The sequence below is a fragment of the Kwoniella newhampshirensis genome, chromosome 2 (assembly GCF_039105145.1).
Source record: "Kwoniella newhampshirensis strain CBS 13917 chromosome 2, whole genome shotgun sequence".
NCBI classification, from domain to species: domain Eukaryota; kingdom Fungi; phylum Basidiomycota; class Tremellomycetes; order Tremellales; family Cryptococcaceae; genus Kwoniella; species Kwoniella newhampshirensis.
In genome coordinates this window covers 1,764,596-1,789,412 of record NC_089956.1, presented here as the reverse complement: position 1 = coordinate 1,789,412, position 24,817 = coordinate 1,764,596, and the positions used below count along the sequence as shown (strand labels likewise).

The 24,817-nt window shown below is 51.1% G+C and overlaps 10 protein-coding genes across 10 annotated transcripts; 4 read left to right on the top strand and 6 right to left on the bottom strand.

Moving 5' to 3' along the window:
* Nucleotides 1-103: 103 nt before the first annotated feature.
* IAR55_001347 (uncharacterized protein) lies at nt 104-1,513 on the top strand (the record flags this gene model as incomplete). The annotated part of the gene is made up of 3 exons (XM_066944474.1): nt 104-268; nt 338-716; nt 783-1,513. 3 exons carry the CDS (start codon nt 104-106, stop codon nt 1,511-1,513), a joined length of 1,275 nt encoding a protein of 424 aa, XP_066805675.1.
* A 106-nt stretch (nt 1,514-1,619) lies between these two features.
* On the bottom strand, nt 1,620-3,856 carry IAR55_001346 (uncharacterized protein; the record flags this gene model as incomplete). The annotated part of the gene is made up of 15 exons (XM_066944473.1): nt 1,620-1,663; nt 1,718-1,812; nt 1,875-2,026; nt 2,075-2,096; nt 2,145-2,207; nt 2,255-2,291; nt 2,340-2,464; nt 2,520-2,680; nt 2,747-2,796; nt 2,858-2,871; nt 3,021-3,208; nt 3,263-3,327; nt 3,371-3,432; nt 3,484-3,596; nt 3,656-3,856. The coding sequence occupies 15 exons, from the start codon at nt 3,854-3,856 to the stop codon at nt 1,620-1,622; spliced, it is 1,392 nt and encodes a 463-aa protein (XP_066805674.1).
* Nucleotides 3,857-5,925: 2,069 nt separating this feature from the next.
* On the top strand, nt 5,926-8,047 carry IAR55_001345 (uncharacterized protein; the record flags this gene model as incomplete). The annotated part of the gene is made up of 7 exons (XM_066944472.1): nt 5,926-6,210; nt 6,261-6,559; nt 6,618-6,700; nt 6,759-6,877; nt 6,923-7,097; nt 7,267-7,386; nt 7,449-8,047. The coding sequence occupies 7 exons, from the start codon at nt 5,926-5,928 to the stop codon at nt 8,045-8,047; spliced, it is 1,680 nt and encodes a 559-aa protein (XP_066805673.1).
* Nucleotides 8,048-8,159: 112 nt separating this feature from the next.
* Nucleotides 8,160-10,251, bottom strand: IAR55_001344 (uncharacterized protein; the record flags this gene model as incomplete). Its single annotated transcript, XM_066944471.1, has 9 exons — nt 8,160-8,378; nt 8,439-8,834; nt 8,883-8,974; nt 9,028-9,187; nt 9,242-9,407; nt 9,460-9,583; nt 9,666-10,008; nt 10,058-10,098; nt 10,149-10,251. 9 exons carry the CDS (start codon nt 10,249-10,251, stop codon nt 8,160-8,162), a joined length of 1,644 nt encoding a protein of 547 aa, XP_066805672.1.
* Nucleotides 10,252-10,682: 431 nt separating this feature from the next.
* IAR55_001343 (uncharacterized protein) lies at nt 10,683-11,816 on the bottom strand (the record flags this gene model as incomplete). The annotated part of the gene is made up of 4 exons (XM_066944470.1): nt 10,683-11,205; nt 11,272-11,363; nt 11,410-11,570; nt 11,624-11,816. The coding sequence occupies 4 exons, from the start codon at nt 11,814-11,816 to the stop codon at nt 10,683-10,685; spliced, it is 969 nt and encodes a 322-aa protein (XP_066805671.1).
* Nucleotides 11,817-12,391: 575 nt separating this feature from the next.
* On the top strand, nt 12,392-14,228 carry IAR55_001342 (uncharacterized protein; the record flags this gene model as incomplete). The annotated part of the gene is made up of 9 exons (XM_066944469.1): nt 12,392-12,607; nt 12,680-12,865; nt 12,913-13,002; nt 13,051-13,173; nt 13,229-13,283; nt 13,330-13,804; nt 13,847-13,919; nt 13,972-14,055; nt 14,097-14,228. 9 exons carry the CDS (start codon nt 12,392-12,394, stop codon nt 14,226-14,228), a joined length of 1,434 nt encoding a protein of 477 aa, XP_066805670.1.
* Nucleotides 14,229-14,376: 148 nt separating this feature from the next.
* IAR55_001341 (uncharacterized protein) lies at nt 14,377-15,797 on the bottom strand (the record flags this gene model as incomplete). The annotated part of the gene is made up of 4 exons (XM_066944468.1): nt 14,377-14,873; nt 14,922-15,000; nt 15,061-15,452; nt 15,533-15,797. 4 exons carry the CDS (start codon nt 15,795-15,797, stop codon nt 14,377-14,379), a joined length of 1,233 nt encoding a protein of 410 aa, XP_066805669.1.
* A 549-nt stretch (nt 15,798-16,346) lies between these two features.
* On the bottom strand, nt 16,347-19,061 carry IAR55_001340 (uncharacterized protein; the record flags this gene model as incomplete). Its single annotated transcript, XM_066944467.1, has 12 exons — nt 16,347-16,412; nt 16,491-16,773; nt 16,839-16,902; nt 16,970-17,385; nt 17,441-17,651; nt 17,757-17,962; nt 18,018-18,064; nt 18,106-18,199; nt 18,261-18,454; nt 18,529-18,759; nt 18,829-18,920; nt 18,968-19,061. The coding sequence occupies 12 exons, from the start codon at nt 19,059-19,061 to the stop codon at nt 16,347-16,349; spliced, it is 1,998 nt and encodes a 665-aa protein (XP_066805668.1).
* A 380-nt stretch (nt 19,062-19,441) lies between these two features.
* On the bottom strand, nt 19,442-21,333 carry IAR55_001339 (uncharacterized protein; the record flags this gene model as incomplete). Its single annotated transcript, XM_066944466.1, has 10 exons — nt 19,442-19,676; nt 19,724-19,882; nt 19,939-20,012; nt 20,087-20,196; nt 20,258-20,278; nt 20,332-20,416; nt 20,479-20,613; nt 20,688-20,867; nt 20,935-21,230; nt 21,297-21,333. 10 exons carry the CDS (start codon nt 21,331-21,333, stop codon nt 19,442-19,444), a joined length of 1,332 nt encoding a protein of 443 aa, XP_066805667.1.
* Nucleotides 21,334-23,211: 1,878 nt separating this feature from the next.
* On the top strand, nt 23,212-24,616 carry IAR55_001338 (uncharacterized protein; the record flags this gene model as incomplete). The annotated part of the gene is made up of 4 exons (XM_066944465.1): nt 23,212-23,286; nt 23,360-23,578; nt 23,660-23,787; nt 23,851-24,616. 4 exons carry the CDS (start codon nt 23,212-23,214, stop codon nt 24,614-24,616), a joined length of 1,188 nt encoding a protein of 395 aa, XP_066805666.1.
* Nucleotides 24,617-24,817: the final 201 nt, after the last annotated feature.

Below are 24,817 nucleotides of genomic sequence, written 5' to 3'. Positions count from 1 at the left end.
GTCGGGATTGCTCATGGCTATATACACAAGATCACCTAAGTTACCATCGCTTGTTACTTCTTCCCCCGACGACTGAATACCACTTTTGATCTGATTCGCCGACATGACAGCGTCGACAAATGGCAGAAACGTGTTGATCTCAGGTGGAAGCATCGCGGGACCGTCCGTCGCCTTCTGGTTGAATCGATACGGGTTCAGGACCACGCTCGTGGAGAGATGGCACGAGGTCCGACCCGGAGGTCAGAATGTCGATATCGAAGGGTCTGGGGTGGGTCATTGTCATTGGATACCTTGGCTTGTTGGGTAGTCCACACTGACCATCAAACTCGATGTTCAGAGGACGGTCTTGAGAAAGATGAAACTCGAATCCGAAGTTTTGGCGCTTCACACGAAAGAGACCGGTTCCAACTGGATGACGATCGATGGTCAATCACGCCTCCACCTGCCCATGGGAGATATCAGTCCCACCAACGAGACAGAGATACAACGAGGTGATCTTGCCAAACTGTTGTACGACAAGACGAAAGCTCAAACAGAATGGATCTTTGGTGATCAGATCGTGGGCATCGATGAGAGGGGGGAGGGGGTCGAGGTGGAGTTTCAGAGTGGGAAGAAGAAAGAGTTCTATGCGGTGGTCCTTGCGGATGGAGTAGGGAGTCGGACGAGGAAGTTGGTTCTGGGACCGGATGAATATCAGTTCAGACCTCTTGGATGTTGTGAGTGGGTCCTTCTCCTTCTTGACAACGGTGATGGGGTGAACTCAAGCTTGCGAGAGAATGCAGATATCGCATATTGGGGTATGCCTAGAGATGCATCCGACCAATTCTACGACAAATGGCAGATCGTCCCACTCCCCAACCGTCGAATACTGTCCACTCGACCCGAGCGCACAAAGCAGTTCACCAACACCTTCTTCTCCTTCATCGAGCCCACTTCACTCGGTCTCGAAAAACTCCCCAAAGCAGAGCAGATCGAGAAGCTCAAACCGTACCTTCGTGGTTCTGGAAAGTACGAGGCTACATTCATCAAGGGACTGGAGAACAGTAACGACCTATATCTCGATTATGCCGGCCAGATCCATGCGAAGCGTTGGCACTCTACCGGAGGAAGAGTCGCGTTGGTCGGTGATGCAGCATATTGTGCGACCCCGTTCTCCGGTATGGGCACACCGTTATCTCTTGTCGGTGCTTATATCCTAGCAGGAGAGATGGCAAGACATGCAGGTGATCCAAAGAAGGGTCTGGAGGATTATCAGCGAATAATGACTCCGTACGTCAAGAGCATTCAGACACTGGGCCCCGGTATACCTCGCATCGTTCATCCGCAAACCTGGCTGGGAATCGAGACATTGTACTGGCTTGTGAGAACCATGGTCGGTATCGGCAGGCTTTGGAAACGGTCAGGATTGGAGTGGCTGTTTTCGAAGATTAGTGGGCCACCGGAAGACGAGATAGTGCTGCCTGATTATACCGCGTTAGAAATTGGGTCTGGGCAAGACGGGAAGAAGCCGTAGACTTAAGGGCATTGAATCGAGACCGAGAGTGTTGTAGTTGGATTGTACATATGCATCCTGTGGGATATTCGATTGAACCTTGAGATCTTTACTTTGCCCAATGGCTTTACAAGGTATAGATGAAGTAATCCGCATCGTCTCCTCTTTCCTCTGTAGTTCCAATCAGCATGACGAGGCGTGAGACGGACGCAGACTGAGACTGACCTTGCTCAAGCTTCTCAGTCTCGGACCATGGTCGACCACCTCGGGCCTCCGCGATAGCCAACCTCTCACGATTTTTCTTGGCCAGGATCAACATTCTGCAGGTATCGTGCTCAGCTGCATGCTCACAGTGATGTTAAGCAACGGAGAAACGACTCACAGAATACATGTCAAGAAAAAGGTCATGGAGACAAAGCCGATGACGACGCCGTGTCCCAGCTGCGAAATTGTTAAATAAACTCCTAATAGATCACTCACGAAGTATCTAGGCCTATCAACAGCTCGGTAGATGAACGACGAAATGACTCCACCCTGTGTCTCAGGTCAGCATGATGGCACGACCGAGTATTGACAACTCACAGCGTTGCCGATGGAGATGACACTGCAATGATGGTCAATTTCGTCCCCACTTCAAACAAGCGAAACTCACATTGCCATACCAACTGATCGTTTCAAGCTCCCGCCCATAGTATTGGCAGACCAAGAGACGATCCTGCGAACTGTCAGTGACTGTCACCGGACAACACCATTCCCGCTCACAGAGGGATCAAGGGGTATATTCCGGCCGCGCCAAGGACTATATCACGTCAGCTCAGGCTCGGCTCATACCGACTGTATTGCTCACAGACTCCAGCATAACCAATTCGTGGATTGGGCGTAGCGATGCACATGGCAAATCCGACCAATGCAAGGATGGAGAACCCAAGGATGAAGATACCTCGGCGACCGGCACGATCCGAGAGGAAACCACTGGGCTTGTCGTCAGTGCTCAGATCGCCGACGAGAGGACGCAACAAGGACTCACGCAATGACCGTCGTTAGGGCGGCAAGCACATAAGGCGGAACACTCAGAAGCTGAGCTGTGGCGGCAGTGTACCCAAGGTTCGCAATGAGTGTCGGCGAGAACAGTGAGAACGCGTAGACAGGCATGAGAGCACCAATGTAGATGAAACTGAGAAGCCAGATCTTGTAATCGAGGAAAGCGTGAAGGACGACTGACTGTCAGCAAGGTTATGTGAAGAGGAAACTCACATTTCCCTTTGAACGCGCTTGAGAGACCGACAGAGTCGAGGTGTAGACGACTGAGCAGTCGTCAGCGCTTGTGCTATGTCATGACACATATCCAAGGCTCAGGCAACTTACTCCTTGACAAAAGCCTTCTCAGCCCGAGTGAGGAATTTAGCCGTATCCGGATAGTCGTACAGCATCCAGAAGGACGCAAAAGCGATGACAACGGTAAGGATACCTTCGAGGATGAAGATCCACCTGAGGAAATTCAGTATTGATCCGACTCATCGTAACTCACCTCCAGCCTTCCAATCCACCGACGCCGTCCATCAAGTTGATCAACCTAGCTAAGAGACCGCCAAAGGCTCCTGCGACTGTAGCTGCGGAGAAGAACAAGGCGATACGGAGATTGGTCTCGTGACGACGGTACCAGAGAGTAAGGAAAAAGGAGACACCGGGGAACAAACCCGCTTCGGTTATGCCAAGCTGCGATCCTCTGTTAGACGTTCTACGATTTATACCAATGACGAGACGACTCACAAAGATACGAGCGACAAAGAGTCCCCTGAAGTTCTGGACGATACCGGTCAGAGTGATGACGATACCTATACCAGTGTTCAGCAACAGTCAAGCCTGCATTCTACTCACCCCAGGCAACCATTATGATGGGTAACCACATGCTTGGACGCCATGCCTTCATGACCATGTTACTGAAGAACATGTCAGCGCATGACCTTCCCGACAAAGCGGTCGAGACCCACCTGGGCACTTCGAACAAGACGTAGAACGCAAAGAAGATGGCTAGACATGCCGAATATTGCATGCCTCTCAGGCCCAAGGCCGGCTGCAGACCGAACAAACTGGCATTGCCGATCTTCGGTAGGGTCAGTCTCCTTTCTTTCTGGCACACTACTCGAGAACAACGACACTCACATTGGTCCGATCGAGGAAAGACAGCAAGTACAGAACCGACAGAACAGGTACGATATGCCAGTCGATCTTCCTGATCAATTTCTTCTCGTTGATCTCCTCTCCGTGACCAATCGGTGTGTCCTGATCTCCACGACTGTCATTGTCCGTAACATACTCGCGTCGAAAGGTCTCGCCCGGTTTATCATCTTGAAAGAGTGACATGGTGATTGGTGGGTGTCAGTGAGTAATAAACAGATATGGAGCTCCTGTGGGGAAAGAGATTGCATGCCGCTGCTTTAGTGTGCTTTTTTTCTGCAATCATTAGGTTCTTTACGAATGTAGCCAAGCACAAAGATGACGCTTTGTTGGAAGAATGACATGCACTTGTACTCCGCTTATGTGCGGCTATGGACAAGGTGGAGGACTGCTTCTAGGCCTTGGCAGAAATGTGATTATTAAGGCACTCGAGGATGGGAGGGGTGCATGTGGGCGATGAGGTGCATGTACACGGTGTGAAACACCCTGTACGTATGCAAGCCGGTTACTCGCTTGCAAGGGAGGCTCACATATATCAAGGGGCGGACCTCATTCAGTCATAAGCAATAGGTGCCCCGCCATTAATCATCCAGGGAGGCTCCCGCCTCTAGATTGGCTCATAGAATCCTTATCCCATTGAATAAAAATGCCGAGAACAAGCAAATCGCTTGTGCAGTGGCTAATGCTTATCCCCACCATCCGCCCGTATCCTCGCGATGTCAGTTGCAAACAGGCTGAGCGGGTGTTTGGACAGACTGAGCGGATCCTCTTCATTAGGTGAATGATTACTTGGTCGGCTATTTCGGCTCCTCCGCGTCTTCGAATCACCATAGTCCAGGGACTGTCTTCCCACATAGCGACATGTACAGCTTATCGCCCCAGATTTCTGTCCGCGAACCTCGCCTTCAGCTTGGCCAAGCCCTGGTCATTCTCGAATCTCGCTTCTCCAGACTTTGCCCGTAGTCCCGTTTTGTCATACAGGACAAAGGCTCTTCAGAGTCGTCGCCAAGAAACGCACGCCTCGTCGCTCGCATCTGGTTGGGCCGGACTATCTCCATGCTCAGGAAATGATAGATATGTTGGATATCCTTCCCGTTTCGAGCGCAGTCGATTAGATCAGTCGTTTAAATCTTCGTATGCTTTGACCAGAAGCTTGTGCTCGATGGTTTAGCACGTGTGAGCCGCGAATGAGCAGATCGTTATCATGTTTGCAAGCTTTACGCGCGGTCATCTCGATACAGGCAGTTTCCCGAGGGGACTTGACAGCGTTGGATTTGGCATGTTGAACATTGTCAACATAACGTTACCGCTTCCTCCAGTTTGGTCTATATCATCGTCGCTCTCGCCACCATCTTCCAATTCGATCGCCCATGGCATCCGTGTGTCGCTGAATCGTTCATGTGTTCTCGGCAAGTACCACGCCACCAAGCCTGACATGCCCCGTGAGCGAAAAGAGCAGGTAAAGGACAGTCTTGGGTTTCGCACAGACTCATATCGTCAGTGGATCCGGCTGGTGAGAAGATATCCAACAAAAATGAGAAGTCACAATTTGGTATCACTTATATCTGTCATCGAGGTGAAGAGGAAGGAGAAGGAGGACTGTATTTCGAGAATCGCGAGCCAAGACGACCTGTGTGTTAGGTTTGAAAGGCTTTTCTTCAGCACATTGTCCACCGCAAGGCTGTAAGGATCAGTCTGGTTATTGATCAGTGAATCACAATCGAAGGGAGCACAGTCAACTTTGCTAGCTCTAAGCAACCACTCGCGTACTCTGTGAACCTTTCTGGCAACATGGCAATTCTGAGAGATGCAGGTCAAGATCGTGAATGCTCCTCCTGAAGTACAGGGACACCCTTCTTCGGGGGCGCGTCACTGGAAGGCGGACACTGGTGAGTATACATGCTTGCCGATCGGTTTCTATCGCCAATCAACGTCGGATCATCTCATTTCGTGTGTTGACGAACAATGTGTGACCGCGATGATCGGTCTGATTGAGACATTCATCTATCACCATCAAGAATTCTCAGTCGCCCATCGTCTTAATGATCTGCTCATCGTGATCATGATGCATCATGCGCAATGGGATGTGAGCTTCCCACGGTGGATTGAATTCCAATGACATGATTTCGCGATTGATTGCTTTCAATCTTCTTCTTCCCTCATCTTGCAACTTTTGTTTGGTCAAAGTACCTCTCACCTGCTACATGCTTCGATTGACATCTACCTTACACAGACCATCACTTCTACTATCAGCAATGTCATCATTGCCAACCCGCGGACGTGGTCAGCGAGGAGGAGGACCTCGACGAGGTGGTTTCCGTCCTTCTCGAGGAGGAGGCAACAATTCATCTGGTGGTGTTTCTCGAGGAATCGTCACAGACCAAACCATTGGACCGGCCGTGGTCAACACACAAGACTCGACACCTATGGCCAGCGGGATCAGCACGCCTGTATCTGGCGATGATCGACCTCGTTTTCGCGATTTCAACGGATTGAGCCAGGAGATCTTCCCTTCCCTTCCTTTTGAGACTTGTACCGAAGTGAGCTCGATGCTCTGATGATTGAATGGGAAATGTTGACCTTCCAAAAGGTCCAAGCGGCTACTCTACCAACAATCTTGGCTGGACATGATGTCCTTGCTCAAGCCAAGACCGGTACCGGCAAGACACTCGCATTCCTCGTACCGGCCATACAACATCTCCTCTCCTCCCCTGTCCCTCCGCCCAACACCACCTCCATCCTCATCCTGTCGCCCACTCGAGAATTGGCACAACAGATCAACGAGGTCGCAGAACGTATGACTACCGCTTTGGGAGGGAGGTTCGGCACAAGGGCTGTTGTGGGCGGAACGAATATGGACAAGGACATTAAGGATCTCAAGTCGAAGCGGTGAGTTTTTGTCTTTGTTCGAACCCGTGATGACCAAGCTGAGGCTCTTGATCGTCAGTGTGGATATCCTCGTCGCCACGCCTGGTCGACTTCTCGACTTGTTGGAGAATGGAGGAATCAAGGCTCGCTTCTCCCAACTCAGTGAGTATTCCTCGCAAGATCCAGGCTGACATTACAGAAATGGTTGTTCTTGACGAAGCGGACCGTCTGCTCGATGCTGGATTCCGTCGCGAGCTAGTCAAGATCTTCGACTTCCTTCCCAACCGGCAGGCAGTCCCTCGGCAGACCTTATTGTTCTCGGCTACACTTCCCACAGAGGTCCATACTGTGAGTGCTACCGCTTAGAATTTCACTGACGCGTAGATTGCCTCTATCGCTCTCAACAAAGACTACAAATTCGTGACCACCTTGACCGAGGAGGACGTCAATGCCCACGCGCATGTGAAGCAGGAGACGTTGGTGGTGTCAGCCGAAGATGTGATCCCAGCAACCATGGAGGCGTTGAGAAACGAGGAATCAAAGGGCAAAGAATTCAAAGGTGAGTCGACCACGTCCTTCATCAAGCTGACATTTTCCAGTGATTGCGTTCCTTCCCACTGCCCGTGCCGCTGCTCTCTTCCACGACGTGTTTTCCTCTCTCCCGATCTCTTACCCCGTCTGGGAGATCCACTCTCGACTGTCGCAATTTAAACGTACTTCAACCACAGAAGCGTTTCATCAAGCCGAACGAGGAGTTCTGTTCTCGTCCGATGTAACGGCTCGTGGAATAGATGTCAAGGGAGTGACTGCAGTGGTTCAGATCGGTCTTCCAAGTAGTGGAGAGCAATGTAAGTGGTTGATCCTCTCGGACATCGCTGATAAGTAGACGTCCATCGATTGGGTCGGACAGCACGGGCTGGAGCTGAAGGTCACGGTATCCTGATCCTTGGCGAGTTCGAATCCTTCTTCCTTCGGGACAAAACCCTACAGACTTTTACTCTGCATCCATACCCCGCCATCTCCCCAGAAGCCATGGGCCAAGCCCGTGACGCCGTCGAGAAGGCTCTCGCCTCCGTCTCGCCCGAAGCCAAGGGACAAGCTTATCAGGCTTGGCTGGGATACTACAACTCCCATCTCAGATTGCTCAAATGGTCTCAAGCCGACCTGGTACGACATGCTGGTGATTACGCGAGGATCTCACTCCAGTATGGACCCGAGCCACCAGGATTGCTCGCGAAGACAGTAGGGAAGATGGGCTTGAAGGGTGTCCCAGGGCTGAAGATCGTCAAAGAGGTCCAGGGCAATGGGTCAGGTCAAGGCAGGGGTCAGCCTGGAAAACGCGAGAGGGAGTCAGACGTTCGTTCGGGAGAAGGACCCCCTCGTCGCGGTGGCGGCGGTGGTGGTGGTGGTGCTGGGAGAGGAGGAGGTGGCGGTGGTGGACGTGGTGGGTTCGGCGGTCGAGGAGGTGGAAGAGGAGGGCGTGGGGGACGAGGACGGGGTGCACAGTGAGAGCCATTTCATGGATGACTGTTTCGAAAATGGACGAGATCAGGTTCACGACCCAGGCAAGATCATGGATATCATGAGGTAGAATTTGCATAAAGAGGATGTAACGGCGACGTCATGCCAATAGAACGGAACAGCCCATCTCCAGCAAGATCTCTCGCCATGAACATGCCTCTTCGTCTAGGCCATCGTCTATTCTCTTCCAACATTCCTCGATGATAGACTCGATCACCTCCACTTCGTAGCAGCATTGATATCTGAACGACTTGAGAACGTCTCTGGCCCGATCGCGTTGGGCCGGTCGGTCAAGAGTCGAGCATGCAAAGAGCAGAGCCTAAACCGAAGGTCAGTCAAACTCCTCATTGTGTGTTTACAAGATATTTGCTCCACTCACCCAGTTCATGTACTCTACCTTGTCACCGACTCTGGCACATGTATCGAGAATTGCTTCGGCACTGTGTCGGATAGCAGGATCGGTACGACTCTTGTGCAACAGATCGCGTATAAGTAGAATGTGGAGACCATGCCATAAAGCGAGAGAACCGTCCAGAGTCCGTTTAAGAGTTATTCTCGGAGCAACGATCAGAGGCCAGACTCGTATTTCTTCGCACAACATTGCCACTCGAGCTTGAAAGCCCGTGTTGGGCCAAGGTACACCCGCGGTAAGTCTGGAGTGATCATGATTGGTGTTTAGACCTCGATCGATCAGTCTTGCCTCGAAAGTCAGGTCAAGGACCCGTGCAAAAAGTCCGATAATGGTTCGATGCAGACCAGTGGAAGATTCGATGGACTGTCAGGATATAAGCTCGGGGCGTGGTGAGGAACTGGTCAGACTCACATCCGGTTCAGAAACGTCTGTAATCTTCAATCTGTTCCACCAGTTGGAAGACTGACTCAATCCGACCATGGGCTCTCCGGTCGTGACTGCCGCTGTGGTTTACTGTCAGACGATCGGATCTTGCAGTTTGAACACTTCAACTCACCAGCCAATTCGCACACCACCAGGTGCTCCATCAGACATCTTTGCAGTGGTGTAGGTTGAGGTGAAGCGCCGAAGAGTATATTGTCGAATCCGCCTCGATGGCGTATGGCCGCTCGACCGAGTCGAAGATTCTCACGCCAGTGCACGTTCGCTCCCAGTATCTATGTGAAGACGTTAGTGTAAAATAAGCTATGTGGTAGTCTGAGTTCACTGACATCGCTACAGCTTAGGATGGTACACGCCGCTATAAATGCGTCCGACGAAAGCTCCACCGGATCTGAATGTGCTTGTCGGAGCAACTTCATTGCGTCCCACCGATATCGATGTGCGAGCTCCCGATTCTTGCCATTGGAATTCGGCCCATTCCCTCTCGCTTCGAGACTGATGTCTTGTCAGCACGATAATCACTTGGCGAAGAGGACGATTCACTCACAAGGACAGATGTATCGCCCCGCATGTCATCATCGTCAATTTCAAGGCTTCTGTGCTCCTGGGCGCTTCCCCTGTAGGAAAGAGGAGCAGTGGAGTGACATATTCTACCCATGGATTACGATCTTCTATGACCACGATTATCGACAGCGAATAAGTCAGGCAATGGTGGAACTGACAGGGTCAGTCAAAGGTCTGTCGTGAAGTCACTCACGCAGCGTAGGTCTTCTTCCACTGGAAAGGCTGCTCTCAGGAAATCTGGTGGATCCAGCGGTCCGATGAAGAACTGACCCATACGGGTATTCCGACAAAGCGCCATCAGCAGCTCAACGGGATCCATTGGGTCGACCGCCGGCTTGTCCTTGAGGACTTTCGCTCGTTCGGGCGTGGGTAAGGCAGGCAGGACCAGGGAGATGGCATGTGCTGGCGAAGCTGTGGATGACGGACCGGGAAGCGGAGATTGTTCCGAAGGATGAGAAGAAGACTTGTGCCGTCTCCGAAGTTTCTCGGCAACAGCATCTGGATCGAAGAGCTTTTTGGCTGGATATACGCACTGAGTGTGTGGTGTCAGAGAGGACCTAATGTATCTCAGATGGACTCACCTCCGCCCCGTATTTGATGCACCGACGACATTCAGGCTTCTCTATGGGGGATCAGCGTGAATATACATATTGAAAAGCGCACATCACTTACCGAGATCACACTTCAGTCGCCTACTTCGACATACCAAACATCCGTTACGACTCCGTGACGGTCTCACCGGACCTACGTTGGACGGTTCAGCACTGGAACTCATGCCCAAAAGTCGGGTCTGTGTGACGGAGAAGAGGATCAACAATGCAATGAATGAATGTGAAGTGTGAGATGTCATATCGCTTATATCGAGTCACCCGGCGAGTGCACACCAAGTAAACAGCATCTGGTGACGTAACCATACAACCGTACAACCATGTAACCTCGCTTATAAACAAGCTTCAAATGCTTCCTCTGTAACTGCCGCCCCGCCTCGCCCCTCAATCATCAATGAGGTCTCGCCTCAAGGTCCAAAGGGGAAGCAGGCAGAAGTTATGACGATGCTGCTTCCCCACAGCCGCCATGTTCCGAGTAACATGACCAACAATTGCCTTTTTTTGACAGCTCGGTTGCGCCAACCGAGGTATCAAGTGAGCCAGAAATTGTACATGTTGGCGTTCTGCCTACGATCTACGGTACCAGTTCCCTGAGCTCCTATTCCCTTGAGTGACCTGGACCGGGCAAGCTATGTCTGGAGAAAAAGTCGACCAGGTATGGGTTGGTCAAGTTGAAATTTGCTGTTTGATTGGGTTTCCCAGCGAGATCGAGACCAAGCGTTGAAGGCCAAGCATGACCCAGACCTTCTACGCTCATTGCTCTCACTTCCGCACCACCTGGACAATCCCAAATCTCCTCCCAAACCCCTTTATGGATCTCCTCGACGCTCGGTTCAGCCCATTCCCCTTCATATCGCCCTTTGCATCCGTTCCTCTCGGACCATTGTCGACGCCAGAGTCTCACATCGGGTTCCGGACCGAACGATCCTTCTTCAGGTGTCCTTCCGTGGAAAGGCGTGATGGTGTCTTCAATACCGTGGATGTGGAAGATGGGGACAGGTCGTGATGGTGTACAATTGTGGAAGGAGTAAGTGCCTTGATATAGAGCGGGGGACACTGGAGCGAAAGCAGCGAAGATGGCCGAGGTGTCTGGTCGACAAGCAAGGAGAGCGGTGAATCCTCTGGCAGTGACAAGTCAGTTCAGCGGCTCTTCCTGATGACGCGTGCCATCGGAGTCCACTGCTCACCCTCCATTTGATTTCCCACAAGCGTAAATCCTCGACTGATCGATTGTGTATGTCCTGGAAACGACGTCCAGTGCGTCGAAGACATATTGAATCTGCAGGTCAGCTCAGGGTTTGTGGGCTTCTACTCACGTCATCCACCGTCTTATTCTCATATGGTGCTCCTTTCCAGATATGTGTCATATTCCAATCCGTGTTGTTCACACCTTGGGCGTAGATGGTGAGGAATGGTTTCCCATCAATCCTGAGACTCGGATCAGACAGCTCTGTGATCCTCTGCTGCTTCTCTGAATACCCTCCAGCTATATACTACGCTTAGCCTCTCGTGTCGGGGTACGCGTACGATTTGACTCACCCCCATGGAAGCTGAAGACGAGAGGATGTGGTTCTCCATGAACGTAGGCTGCGGGAACGTTCAGGAGGAATGTCCGTTCGCTCCACTCTAGTGCGTACGCGCGATTGCCAGTCGGCGGACTGGACAGTACCAGTTGCTGAGAAGCGGCTGCTACCAGAGTGGAAGCTGCGAGGAGCAACGATTTGGCCAACATCACTGGCGGGATTGTGGTCTGTGTGTATGAGGAAACAAGGAGGGTTGAAAGAGAGAGAAAAGACACACACAACGGCATGTAGACATCCCAATTGAAACATAACCGCCCCTGCCGCGGCGGAGATCGCCGAGGTAGCATCAGCATCCACATCATCGGTGACTAGAATTAGAGTCCACAACTCCACCGCTGAGAACTGATCACGTCAAAGCACACCAGACCTCGGCATGCATATGCAAGCAGAAGTGGTGGTTGTCAGTCCTCTCTCTCTCTCTCTCTCCTCTTGGGCTGGGCTCGATGAGTCGAGTCGCCGTCCGATGCGCGGTATTGAGTACGATCCATCATGAGAAATAGCTTCTTTCCACTTCATCGGGGAACTGTATCCCGAGTGATGTTTTTCTATTTGCCCCGGTCATCTCCGTCTGTCCGTGGTATCGGGCAAAACATAGATAGCAGCCATGCGTATTGGTATGTACGGTGTACTGATACATGATAGGGTGTCTGCGTCTCATCTCACACTTGTTTCTGTCTTGTGAACTCACATTGAGATTAGAGCACAGCCCCGAGACCTCGCCAAGATGACAGCAACCGAAGTGAAAGATCCATTGCCTCCTGTTGGGGCAGAAGGAGTGGACGGCGAAGACAAGTATGCCAGCAAAACGACAGGTCTACCCATACCGGAGGGGATGTGTCTCTCGCAATGGCTACTCACGGTGAGGAGCAACCCGCTTCTGGACCACCGAACGACGGAGGAACTGCCCAAAGAGGCAGAAGTGGTCATCATTGGATCTGGAGTCAGTGATCAAAGCCGAAGTTACCGTGACATGCAGTCGATCATTCGAGCTGATAACATATCGTTTCGCCAGATCACAGGATCTCTCACTGCCCTCACGCTTCTCCAAAGTCCCAATCCACCCAAATCAGTAGTAGTTCTCGAAGCTCGTGAATTGTGTTCGGGTGCTACGGGGAGGAATGCAGGACACTGCAAGCCAGATCAATGGCGAGGGTACAACAAGTACAAGGAGCTGTTCGGATCAGAACAAGCATTGAAGGTGAGTCCGCAGAGAACGACACGGAAAACGCTGATCCGTTGCTCTAGGTGCTCAAGAACGAACAACAGACTTGGGAAGCTCTCGTGGAATATGTGAAGAAACAGGATGTCAAGTGTGATCTCTGGGTTGGAAAGACTGTGAGTTTATGAGCTTCAGCTTGGGCAGGTCGAGCTGACGGATCGTAGCTGGATGTTTTGATGACAGACGATATGGCTGGGTGGGCGGCAAAGACTTTCGCCGACTATAAAGCGGCGGGAGGAGACGTGTCCAAGATAGAGGTCACAAACGATCCAGAACAAGCTGAGAAGGTGAGCCGGGAAATTGAACAGGTCCAGCTGACAGGAGTAGGTTGCACGCCTGAAGGGAGCAAAAGCTGTTTATGCGTGGGACGCATCAACTCTCCACCCTTGGAAGCTAGGTGGGTGGAAGTGATGTCAAGAGGGACCTAGCTAACGCGATTTCAGTCGCACATGTCACTCAGCAATCACTCGATCTCGGACTCAATCTGCAGACCTGGACTCCCGTCACCTCTGTCACCGGTTCTGCTGATCAGTGGACCGTACATACCGACCGAGGAGATATCACCACTTCCAAAGTCGTCCATGCGACAAACGCTTATGCTGGCGCACTCTTGCCCGAAACAAAAGGTCTCATCCGACCAACACCGCACATGTGCAATCGAGTCATCCCACCTTCCTCATTCTCCGGTTCCAAGGCCATTCGTAATTCCTACGCAGTGATTTACCCCACGGGACTGTACTCGATCAACCCAAACGCTGTATCGGACGGAGCAGTTTTGTTTGGTGGAGCAGCGCCTAATCAACATCACTTGAACGATTATGTCAATGCCGATGAGAAGAGGAAGACAGACGACAGCTTGATCAACTTTGAACCTGTCACAGAAGCAGTCAGGGATCTCGGTACCAACGGTTTCCAATGGTGAGTTAGCATCGGAGTAGACATTCGCTGACGTTTCCACAGGGACACGCCGGAAAAAGGAGCACGGGGAGCTCGGGTCCGGTACGATTACTCATGGAGCGGTATCATCGGACGAGTCAGTTGCACCTTGTATACAGCTCAGACTCGAGCTGACTATATGTTTTCAGAGTGCCGATCAGGTTCCCTTTATTGGCGCTGTTCCGGGCAGACCTGGACAATGGATGTGTTGTGGTCACAACGGCCACGGAATGGTGAGTCATTCTCCGGCCTAGCGTAGCTGATCAGGTGTCAGGCTCGGATCTTTACCTGCGCACCGGCTCTCGCGAAGATGGTGCAGGGGAGCAGCTTCGCGGAGACCGGTCTACCGGAATGCTTCCAGGTGTCCCAGAAACGTCTAGACAAGCTGCGAAGTCAGGTCGCCTGAACGGTATATTTGGATGATTGGTATTCGTATCGTGCTTTTGCCATGAGATGCATAGATGGTTACTGCATCAGAGACAATTGCAAAAAGGTCCGACCTCTTTCTTTCTTTCTTTCTGATTGAGAACGATCAAACCACGACATACAGTCGTCTACTCATCTTCCGCAATCTTCAACACAACTCTGCCCAAAATCTGATCATTCTCCAACTCTTCATACACTTTTGGAAGATCTTTCCATGGTCTCACCTCGATAGCAGGTTTGACCTTTCCCAGCCTTGTAAGCTCGACCACCTCCATCGTGTCCCGGAGCGAGCCGACCAGACTACCGACGATCCTGAGTCCCTTGATGACGATTGTCCCGATCGAAGTCTCGAGATGTGGTGTGCCGGGAGGTATACCTCCACAAGCGAGTGTCCCCCCAATACGGAGCATGTCCGCTGCGTTGGCGTAGGCTCGTGGACTTCCTGCTGCACAAACCACGGCATGAGCACCACCTCCGTTGGTGATTCGTTGTACTTGTTCGACGATCGAGGGTACCGATCTGAAGTCGATGTATCTCTCTGCGCCGAGTGAAAGACAGAAGTCGCGCTTGTGGTCTCCTCCGTCAATAGCGATCACTCGAGCGCCGACCACTCGAGCGTATTGCACTGCGACATGAGTATGGAGTAACGTTATCGCTCGGAATCGCAGCTCACCTGCTAGATGACCCATTCCGCCTGCAGCGCCGATAACCACCAGCCATTCTCCTGGCTTGATCCCACACTTCTGGACGCACTGAAAGCGTCTCGTTCAGCAACCAGAACGACTGGTTTAGTTCGATGTGACACGATTCACCTTATACGCCGTGATCCCAGCACAGAGAATAGGACCCATCTCCTTGGGATCGATATCATCCGGAAGTAACGTCAGATTGTCCCCGTCCAACGAGATATATTCCTGAAAAGCCCCATCTTCATGATGTAGATGATTCGTCATCCCCCCTATACAATGTTGTTCTTGGCCGGCCAGACAGTATTTGCATCGTCGACAGATCCGACTGATGAACCTGATCCCCACATATCTGCCTATCCGGATTTCTTCCGAGTCCGAGTTGGAGCTGTTCTTGACATCTGAACCTATGGCGATGATACGACCGATACCCTCGTGGCCCCCGATATGGGGTAATTTGATATTGGTGATGTTCTTGCCGTCAGCTCCGGCAGCTGTCCCGTTCTTCGTATGTAGGTCTGTGCGCGATGGACATCAACCACGTAACTTTAGTTTCGTGAACTGGAGGGAGGCGGTCGAGAGAAGAAGAAGAACTTGCCGCTCTGACACACTCCAGTATAAAGCACTTTAGCGAGAACTTCGTCACGACCGACTTTTGGGACGGGATAATCAGTGACGAATTCGACGGGTCCAGTCTGATGGCGAATTACGGCGGCTTTTTGTGTCGACGGGAGAGAAGAGAGTGAACGATGCTGGACAGTGAGGGATGGCAGAGAGAGTCTTGTGAGACGGCTTATCAACGCAAGAGAGGAGCGGTCGATGATGACTCGATGATCCAAAGACAGCCGAGCGAACCTCTTCATCGCGAATGCGGATCAGGTGTTGTCGTATTCGGGCGAACGATTGAATAGACCCCTCCCAAAGAACTGTCTCGTCTTGGCTCGTGAACCAAGTACTGGTAGTGAGCGATGCATAGGTATGGTGCCATTGATTGCGTGTTTGTCGCATCCTCTGCGGAAGCTGCTCATCCCGCTCTGAGCTACGAAAGAGGTGTACACATACCACCTCAAAGTCAGGTGGACAACAATGACTGTACCTCGTGCCAGCGTTGCTTCATTTCTTCCCGGCCAAGATTTGGTTTGCGGTGTTTCTGGTGATCCTGTTGAGAGGTGCGTACGCCATGTACATGTACAGGTACAGACGATTGACCGATGCATGGGTAGATCCGAGAACCACTTGTAGCGTTGTCGCATACCCATTAAATATCAATGATTGACGACCTTTAGGTAGGATTATACTGGCTGTTCTACTACATCTACTATACGACCCCTGTTTTGCTCAACCCTGGTTCGGGTCTTTACCTTTTTCCCCTCTTGCCCCTGTCCATTCTTCTCTATCTCATGAGATAAGCCTTATCCACCTTGCACACTGCCGAATCCCTTGGGACAGTTCTGCAGTGCGAGCGGGCCAGACCCACTCTATGAATGCAAATGTGCCCCCATCAGCGTTTGATCGGATTGTCAGGACAACCTCCTACTCATGTCCCTCAGACTCACCCTCATATAACAGATTTTCGCGTCGATACATGCTGCGCTAGTGCATTTCGCCCCGACCGTGGTCTGTTTCCCTTGATGCGCGTTGTACAGGTTGACCAACGCGCCATTATCGCTGCCCATCTGTTCTGTCACCTTGTGCCACCATGTCGCGTTGAGAGGTGCGTTCTCCGGCCAAGTGATCTTCCCTCCGTATGCCTGTCGAGTGTTGTATTCGTAGCTGTAAGTCGCTCCAACGTCGATTTGACTGTCCAGTTCGGCGAAAGTGGACACATTGGAGTACCATCTGATTTACGAGAGGAGTGAGGAGCTTGTTCTCAGCTTAGTCACATGATTAAGGTGTGAACTCACGTATGCGCATCGAGGATATCCCATGTCTCGGCGTCCACTTCGTACAACCTGAAACCCGAGTTGACTTTGGGGAGTCAAGATCAGCTATGTCCCAAATCGTTCGAAGGGGAAGGGGCGTAACGGGAACTCACGGTTGGTCAAGGGAGTGATGGACGGTGCGATCCAGCCGACGTTCTGGGCAGTCTCCGCCGAGATATTCGTACCGTTATTCGCGTAATAGATCATGTTCTGATCTTCATGTGTGTGACCCCAGAACAGACCCGCGATCACATGAGAATATCGGTCCACGATCTGGTAGAAGATATCCGTCGGTCCGGGTAACGGGTTCGTGCCGTCCCAGCCGGAAAGGACATGTCCGACAACGTACGCTCTCGATCCGCTGTCTTCGCATTGCTGGAGTTCGTCGGCGAGGAACTTCAGGAAGCCGAAGTTGTCAGACTGGGTAGAGTTGATGTATGCGAAGATGTTGGCTCGATACCATAGATCAGTGTTGAGCGTGATGATCTTCAGTGTGGGAGCGTGTTGGATCGAATAGGCTCCATAGTGTCTGACAATGTGACGATCGTCAACGCTGTTCTCGTAATGCAATGGTCTTGACTCACTTCCTGGCAAGTCCAGCGGCGTGGTGGTCAATCCATCCTTCCTTCTGCCACAGTTTGGCGAGATGGTCGTAATTCCAGCTGAACTCTTTCTTGAGTTTACCATGGAGAGTATTCGGAGAATCAAATGCTTGCTGATACGAGTCATGGTTCCCGATCGCAGCGTACAGGGGGGACGTAGGATTGAGAGTTTCCTTCCACAGATCGTACAAAGCTGTTCATGTCAGCCGTAGGCATGCTCAGATCCACTCACCCGTCTCGGTATATTCTATATAGCCCTCGCTCAACTGATAGTAAGGGTCGTGCGAGACCAAGTCACCTGTAAAAATCGTCATGTTGAACTGGTCATACCCCTCTGTACCAGTGAGGACCGGGATAGCCTGAACAGCAGCGGCACCCAATGCCCAAGGAGTGTCGCATCTGAAGTAACCGAATCGAGGGGCGGGGACCGAAGGGGTGAATCCCTCTGGTAATGAAGCTACAGGGTTTCCTCGCCGACAACAAAGACCAGAGTTACAGTTTGCCCTATCATTGGACGTTAATGAATGCATGCCGTAGTCTGTTCGTGTGGTGGACTCACTCGGAACCGGTAGCATAACGAGGATCGACATGGAAATCCGACATGTGCTACGAATAATCAACAAAGAATCCGCCAGGGATCCACTCACCAAAACCTTGACTCTGTCCGTTCCCTTTGGTACCGGCGGTTTGGCATCGGTAGGCTTGGGTTTGGTCCAGAACTGACTGGCGTCGAACTTGGGACTGCGTACTTTCTCAGCTCGTGTCTGCTGTAGAACCGTTTCTGCAACCTGACTACACTCACAGTGGCGGTCGAGAACATTGACTTTGTCTAATAAAGTTCTGACAGAGATACTGTCCGTCATATCCGCTGACATCCGCGTAGGCCAAAACCTGGGCATAGAAAGGACCCTGGGCATTCTCGTCGTACACGTTACATCCTGCCCTACTTGCGAAGGAGTATCTGTTGCACAGGGTTGTGAGCAGTTGAGGGATGAGCTATGGAGGAGAGTAAGAGGAATCAGCTTGAGACTGCAAGAAAGGTATACTGTATGCAGTGTGCGATCACTCACTTGTGGTGCTTCCTTCGCTAGTCTACTTGCCGACGTCAGTCCTTGGATACACTTGGTGCAGTTGGAAGTGCCTTGTGCAGTGATGATGCCCTCGATCTCAGCTGTGACGTTGTCGTACAGTTTCTGAGCAGTTTCGCCTTTCAGGTGAACAGTAGGGTAGTAATGAGGGTCGACAGTATCGTTGTTGGATATGGTATCTGGATCAGTAAGATCCAGAGGGTATGTAGATTCCTCCAAAACAATATCAATCAGCTATACGCATTCTGGCAAAGGCGGTGCTGCTCGTTGTGAACGACTCACAAGGACACCGTCCGTGATCACGGGCTGGACTTGGGAAGCAGTTTGCGTCGGGTCATTGTAATATGACGAGAACAAGCTGGTGGGGAAGATACCTGTACACGAGTCAGTCGGGAGCTTAATCGAGTCGAAAGACGCTTACCTGGAGCTGTGAATGCGCTGGGACCTAGAGATACTTGATCAGCCGCAACGGCGGAGATACCAACAATAGCGGCGAAAGCGACCGGAACGCGCATCGTTGGCCGTGAAGTCCTCACCGTGGGGTGTAAGACCAACACGGGCAATTATCGGGACAGCAATTTCATGTGTATATAAAGGTTTACGGCTCAAAGAGTCAAGATGTGCATGTGCGTGTCGCACATCACCATGCGTCGTAATTTTACCGGTTGAAGAACGTGCATCTCGGGAGGAAAACGATTGAGTAATCTTATCTTTAGATCAGGCACCATTTCTATTTACGACCTCGTTCAATGATCCAAGAACTTGGCATAGATTCATTCACCCACGTGCTTTGTACGAGCCGCTCCATCTTCATTCGGGCGAAACGACTGCAGCTCTCCGTATCCTCTCACACCCGTGATAAGGCTTGGTTAGGAGTTGATTGGAAGATCGCCTTCTAGTCAACCTGTATCTGACCGCCATCGCCCACGATCATGTGGCGGAAAAAATGCGCGCCTCCTGGTTGCATCCCGCTGCTACTTTTCGCGGCGGCCCAAGAGGATGCCATACCTCCTCCACCGGTTGCAAGCTGGTTCTGCAGCAGAGAGACTTGCTCGAGCAAAAGTGTCGGGAACGGTGAGGTCGATGCCAAGTCCATTTGTTTGCTGGCGATCACCAACAACGTGGAGACACTATCTGAGAAGTCAGCAGACACCTAAGTCGATTGATGATAACTCACAATGCCTCTTTCATGTAGGCGAACGAAAAGTCATTAGTACCATCGGCGAATTCCTCCAACAATGTGTCAGGGAATTCCAGGTGAGGCTTCGTGCGAAGCTTGTTGCGCCAGTATAGAGCATAATTTCTGCGATCGGCACGTGAGGGGTTTGGGAACGTGCTACAAAGATCCTGCTCAGTGGAAAGTATACATTCGAGCGCAAGCTGATCACTCACTACTTTCGGTCAAATCTTGATGGTCTGTTGGACAATGCCGGATCAAGTCGGTCAAAGTGGTTTGTCGTTCCAATCTGACCGTTAGCTAGTGAACAGCCATCTTCGAACTTACCAGAAGAAGACCGTCGTTATCTTCTAAACCGTCCACCTCGTTGAGGAAAAACGCTCGATTCTTATCGGTGATCAACGAATCGAGATCTTCGAGGACCAAAACGCATGGCGCCTCACTACGTGCGCGATCAAAGATCTCTCGGATACCTAGTGAAAGACGCAGTTGTTAGCTAGATAATTACTGCTCTGGAATGCCTATTCCACTCACCTTCCTCGTCTCCTCCTTGAGCTATACGAAGGGCTTTTCAGCTTTCTCTAGATCCTCGGGATTGAAGCACTTACCTCTGAATGATTTCACGTACAGCGCTGGAACGTCGGCTTCTTTTATGATGGCTTTGAGACTGATCGTCTTTCCGTTTCCTGGAGGCTACCAACGGTGTCAACTTCGTACGCGCTTGCCACGTACGCAGAGTAGTCACATATACTCACCCCGAGTAAGATCATACCACGCTTCCATGGAACGCCCAGTTCCTTGAAGATGTTTTCAGCGCTGAAGAAAGAGCGATAGTCTTGTTGGATGTTTCGTTTGAGTTCCTGGTCGATCACCACGTCATCCCATGATGCCTTTGCAGTATCCGTACGATCAGCTGAATTGACAAAGTCGCATTCTCCTGGCTGTATCGACGGAAAAGGCGCACCTTTTGCACAGCTTCCCAAAGCGACGATTCTGACCGCCAGGATCCCCTTTCGAACACCCAGATGACGTTCCTGGGTGTAGCGCAGAATGCACTACAAGCGTGAATCAATTTCTTTGCATCACTTGGGTCCGCCGTGAGGATATGCCATTGTGTGCGCGATCCCATATGTGGTTCTATCCACTGAAGAGTAGAGGTTTAGCTCGAAAAGTCTCTTTTCTCGCCACACGACTTTGACTGTGTTACCCACGGATACGGCTATGAGCTTGAAAGAGGTGTCCCTCCAGGTGAGATCCCAACCACCAAAGGTCACTCTCTCGAGGGTGCTCCCGTCACCATCCCTTCTCCTTGCTGGAGGCTTGTACTGGGTCAATCTCATGAAAGGTATGTCGTCCGTCTCCTTGATAGTGGTCAGGTCTGGAACTCCCTTGGCATATCGATGGATGTCGAAACGGCGATCTTGAGTGACAGCGATGCTCAGATCTGGATAAAGCAGCGAGACCTGATGATGCAGGTGAATATCCGTCCCCACACGGGGAGCAGAAACTACAACCACCGAATTGGGATTAATCTTATTCTGCTGGACGACCGTTTGCTATGCAACCCACTTACAATGCTTGGTGAAGATGTCGAAAGGTTTGGTGGCCATGTTGGGTCTTACTGAGTCCCAAGAGATTTGCTTTTGAGATAACCAAGCACCAGCAAGTAAAGCGATGGATGTATTTGTAAGGAGTGCAAACCACATCGTTTTGTTTTTCAAGTGTGGGTGGGTGGCGAGAGTGAGAAAAAGAAAATCCAGGCGAACAAGACTCGTATCCGTGTGGAATCGAGTCGACGGATAGCTGTGCTCCTGATGCGTCACAACTTACCTCGACGATTATCTGCAGACATGACTCGGTGTTGTTGACCAGAGTAACGAGGTACAGTACGAGTACAAGACTCGTAAGATAACTAGAGTTCACGCGCTATCATGTCTCAGGGAATGACACTAGCTAAGCCTCCGACAAAATTGCGGCCGGAACTGCGATAACGGCCTTTTGATTTGCAAGGTAACGAAAACCCACTTATCGTGTCCATCACCGCCACGGTGCACTTCAACGACGTGTCATTCCATACGTAGGCAATGTGGTAGCGCTGCTGTCATATCCGTGAAACAGGGCAGATATCCCTCTTCGTACCCAGCCTCCCGATACCATTATAGGATCGGAACCTAACAGGACTTCACTCGAATCGATTCATATCCCTTGGTCTCCTTCTCCTCTCAAGCAGACATGGTCTATCATGTAATGCGTCTCCTTGCTCTACTCTCGGCTTCCTTCGAGATCTATACAAACATCATTCCGCGACATTCAAAAACACGCGCAGGATGTCGGTGACACCTCGAAATGACCATACTCAAGCCAATCGACTGCGGCCGAACTACAGTCGAACGGAGGAAACGGGCTCATTACGTAATGTTGACGTTTACTCCTGTGAATCCTGCCTCCTTGCGAACCTCTCAGATAGTCTTCGCGGAGGCCGCTCTCATGCTCGTAATAGTCTGATATCAGGTCTCCTGGGATGTGTCGCTTTCGAAAAGACTGCATGTGTATCATTTCTTTCGGGACCGCGATCACTGTGAACTGACCCCTATGTATCCGAGAAGAATTGGCTGGATCAGTGATGTTTGTTCCCTTGCACGCGTCGATCCCGTCCGTCCCTTTGGTGATCGGCGACATGACGAAAGAGTAATAATAATGGTAGTCACCTCGTTAGTCCACCCTTCTTCTGAATTCTCGCTCACGCAATATCGAGTCACCACTTACTGCATCTTCAAGCCGAGGTCTGGGCGGATGCATCTATGCTCTTTCAGTGGCCCTGTTAATGATTGTGTCTTTTCCTGCATTGGCATGTGGACGGCTCGGCTGTCGAGGTTTCCTGGATGTACGCACGCGTCTTTCGTATGACTTTACAACCAGGGTTTTTCAGCGCTACTACTCACCCGGTCCGAGCAGCGGACATTCGCGCCACCGTGCAAGAGGCGTCTCATGCCAGAGCAGCCAAAGCCGAGCACAACACTAAAGATGCAGAATACCCATCTTGTTCTTTTCCAGCCATCACGTACGAAGTGTATACAGACTCTCAGAGTGACTACTGCGTGGCGTTGACGTACAGACAGCCCTTGGGATGGAACGACAGAAGAAGAAGAAGCGGAAGGCCAAGCCTAGGATCGATTGACCATAAATACATGATCAAACGATTGAGAAGATGACGAGAACCACTGTTCGGTGGCGTCTTTTTACCGGTTTAAGGAATGTTTCTCACCTTTTTTTCTCTATGCCGCATTACTTGTCTCACTCCTCACGTCCGCCTCATACAGCTTTTTCATCAATGGTGCAGAAAGGTGCACTTGCATTCCTCTGGTCCATCATAAGATTCACATCTGTAATTCCCTCTCCGCCCCCTTCCCACATCATCGCTGCTGTCCCTCTTTGTCCGCGAACACTCACTCACTCACTGTCCCCGCAATCATGCCTGATGAATCGAGATGGACGCGGTAGCACAGAGTCATAACCCTTATCCCGTGGCCAAATCGGGATATCTCTTCGGATCCTATCTGGCCGTGAGTGATATAGCATCCTCGGCCTCTCGATGGTCTGACAGAGCTGATCAAATGTCATACCTGCTTGGATCAGCTGGCACTGTATGGCGTCCACTGTTCACAAGTAGTCAGGTACTATGGTCGTCATTCCGATTCCTGGAAGATCAAGCTCTTAGTGCTGTGGATATGGACTCTCAGCACCTTGCAGATCTTGATCATCCTCGCCTCCAGTTGGAAGTATTTCGTCGATGGGATTGAGAACAAGTCCATTTGGGGACAGTTCTGGTGGCCCCTCAGTGTTCAAGATGGTCTGGTGAGTTCCTTAATGAGCGTGTCGAGGTTTCGGAAGAGAGCATCGATTGACTTGAGTACGTATGTGTGTGTCATGTCACAGGTACCGCTCATGGCATACACGTCGCAACTTTATTTCGGGAGGAGAGCTTGGAAGTTGACAGGTAGACAGCCTTGGTTGTTATGGGCTGTTTGGGTGACATCCACTATCGCTTTCTTATCTGGTATAGCGTGAGTGCGCAATCGATACTCTGCAGCTGGAAACGTCTCTTATTCAGTACTCTACATCCACAGTCTCGCAGTCACCGCCCGGATATGGTCCAATGATCCCTTTGTTTCCTACGATGACTTCCATTCTCGAGTCATCGGCGTGCCCTCTCAAGCCGTCGCCATCACCTGGATGGGATTATCGGCATTCATCGATGGATCCCTCACTATCATCCTCGTCTATCGTTTCTCCCAAGCTCGGAGATCGGCTTTCCACTCGACCCGTTCCCTGGTCAAGCGAATGATAGCCCTCACCCTGGAAACAGTTCTTCTCACACACATGGTCGGAGGGATCATGTGTATCATCTTCCTCGCTTCGCCTGCGGCCCATCGAACTCATAGCGATATATTCTGGGTACTGCTCGAAATCGTCACCGAGTTATATGCTCTTTCAGTGGTTTTCACTGTCAATTCAAGGGCACCCACAACGCCTCCATCATCCTCATCGGGTAATGACTCGTATTCAGATGTCCAATCGGACAAACCACCTTTGCCATCGACCGGATCAGCGTTGGATAGACACGTGGAAGGATATCAGGGTTCTCAACCTTTCGGAGTGAGGATATTGGATATTGCCAAACATCACGGAAGAGGTGGACAGATCAGATCGACAGATGGGGTCTTATCGCTGGAGGGATCATCAACAGAGGGGACTGCTTCGTTGGAGACGCCTGCGGATGAGATGACAGGTTATGTCCTTTCTCCAATAGGCAGGTCGGCGCTTTATTTCAGAGATCGAGACGAGAAGGAACAGGAGGAGATCTTGACGGATTCGTCGTACAAGTCAAATTAGATTTGGTGTATAAGTTAATAACAAGGGTTTTTCGTTTCACAACTGTATAATATAGGATAATATAATGCACGATGTCGGTTCTACTATGCCATGAATCGGAACATATTCTGTAATAACATGACGAAGTGACTAACCTGGGTGTCTCAGCTCAGCTCCTAAACGACAACAAACAACGTTCATAACCCGATGTATGAGCTGACC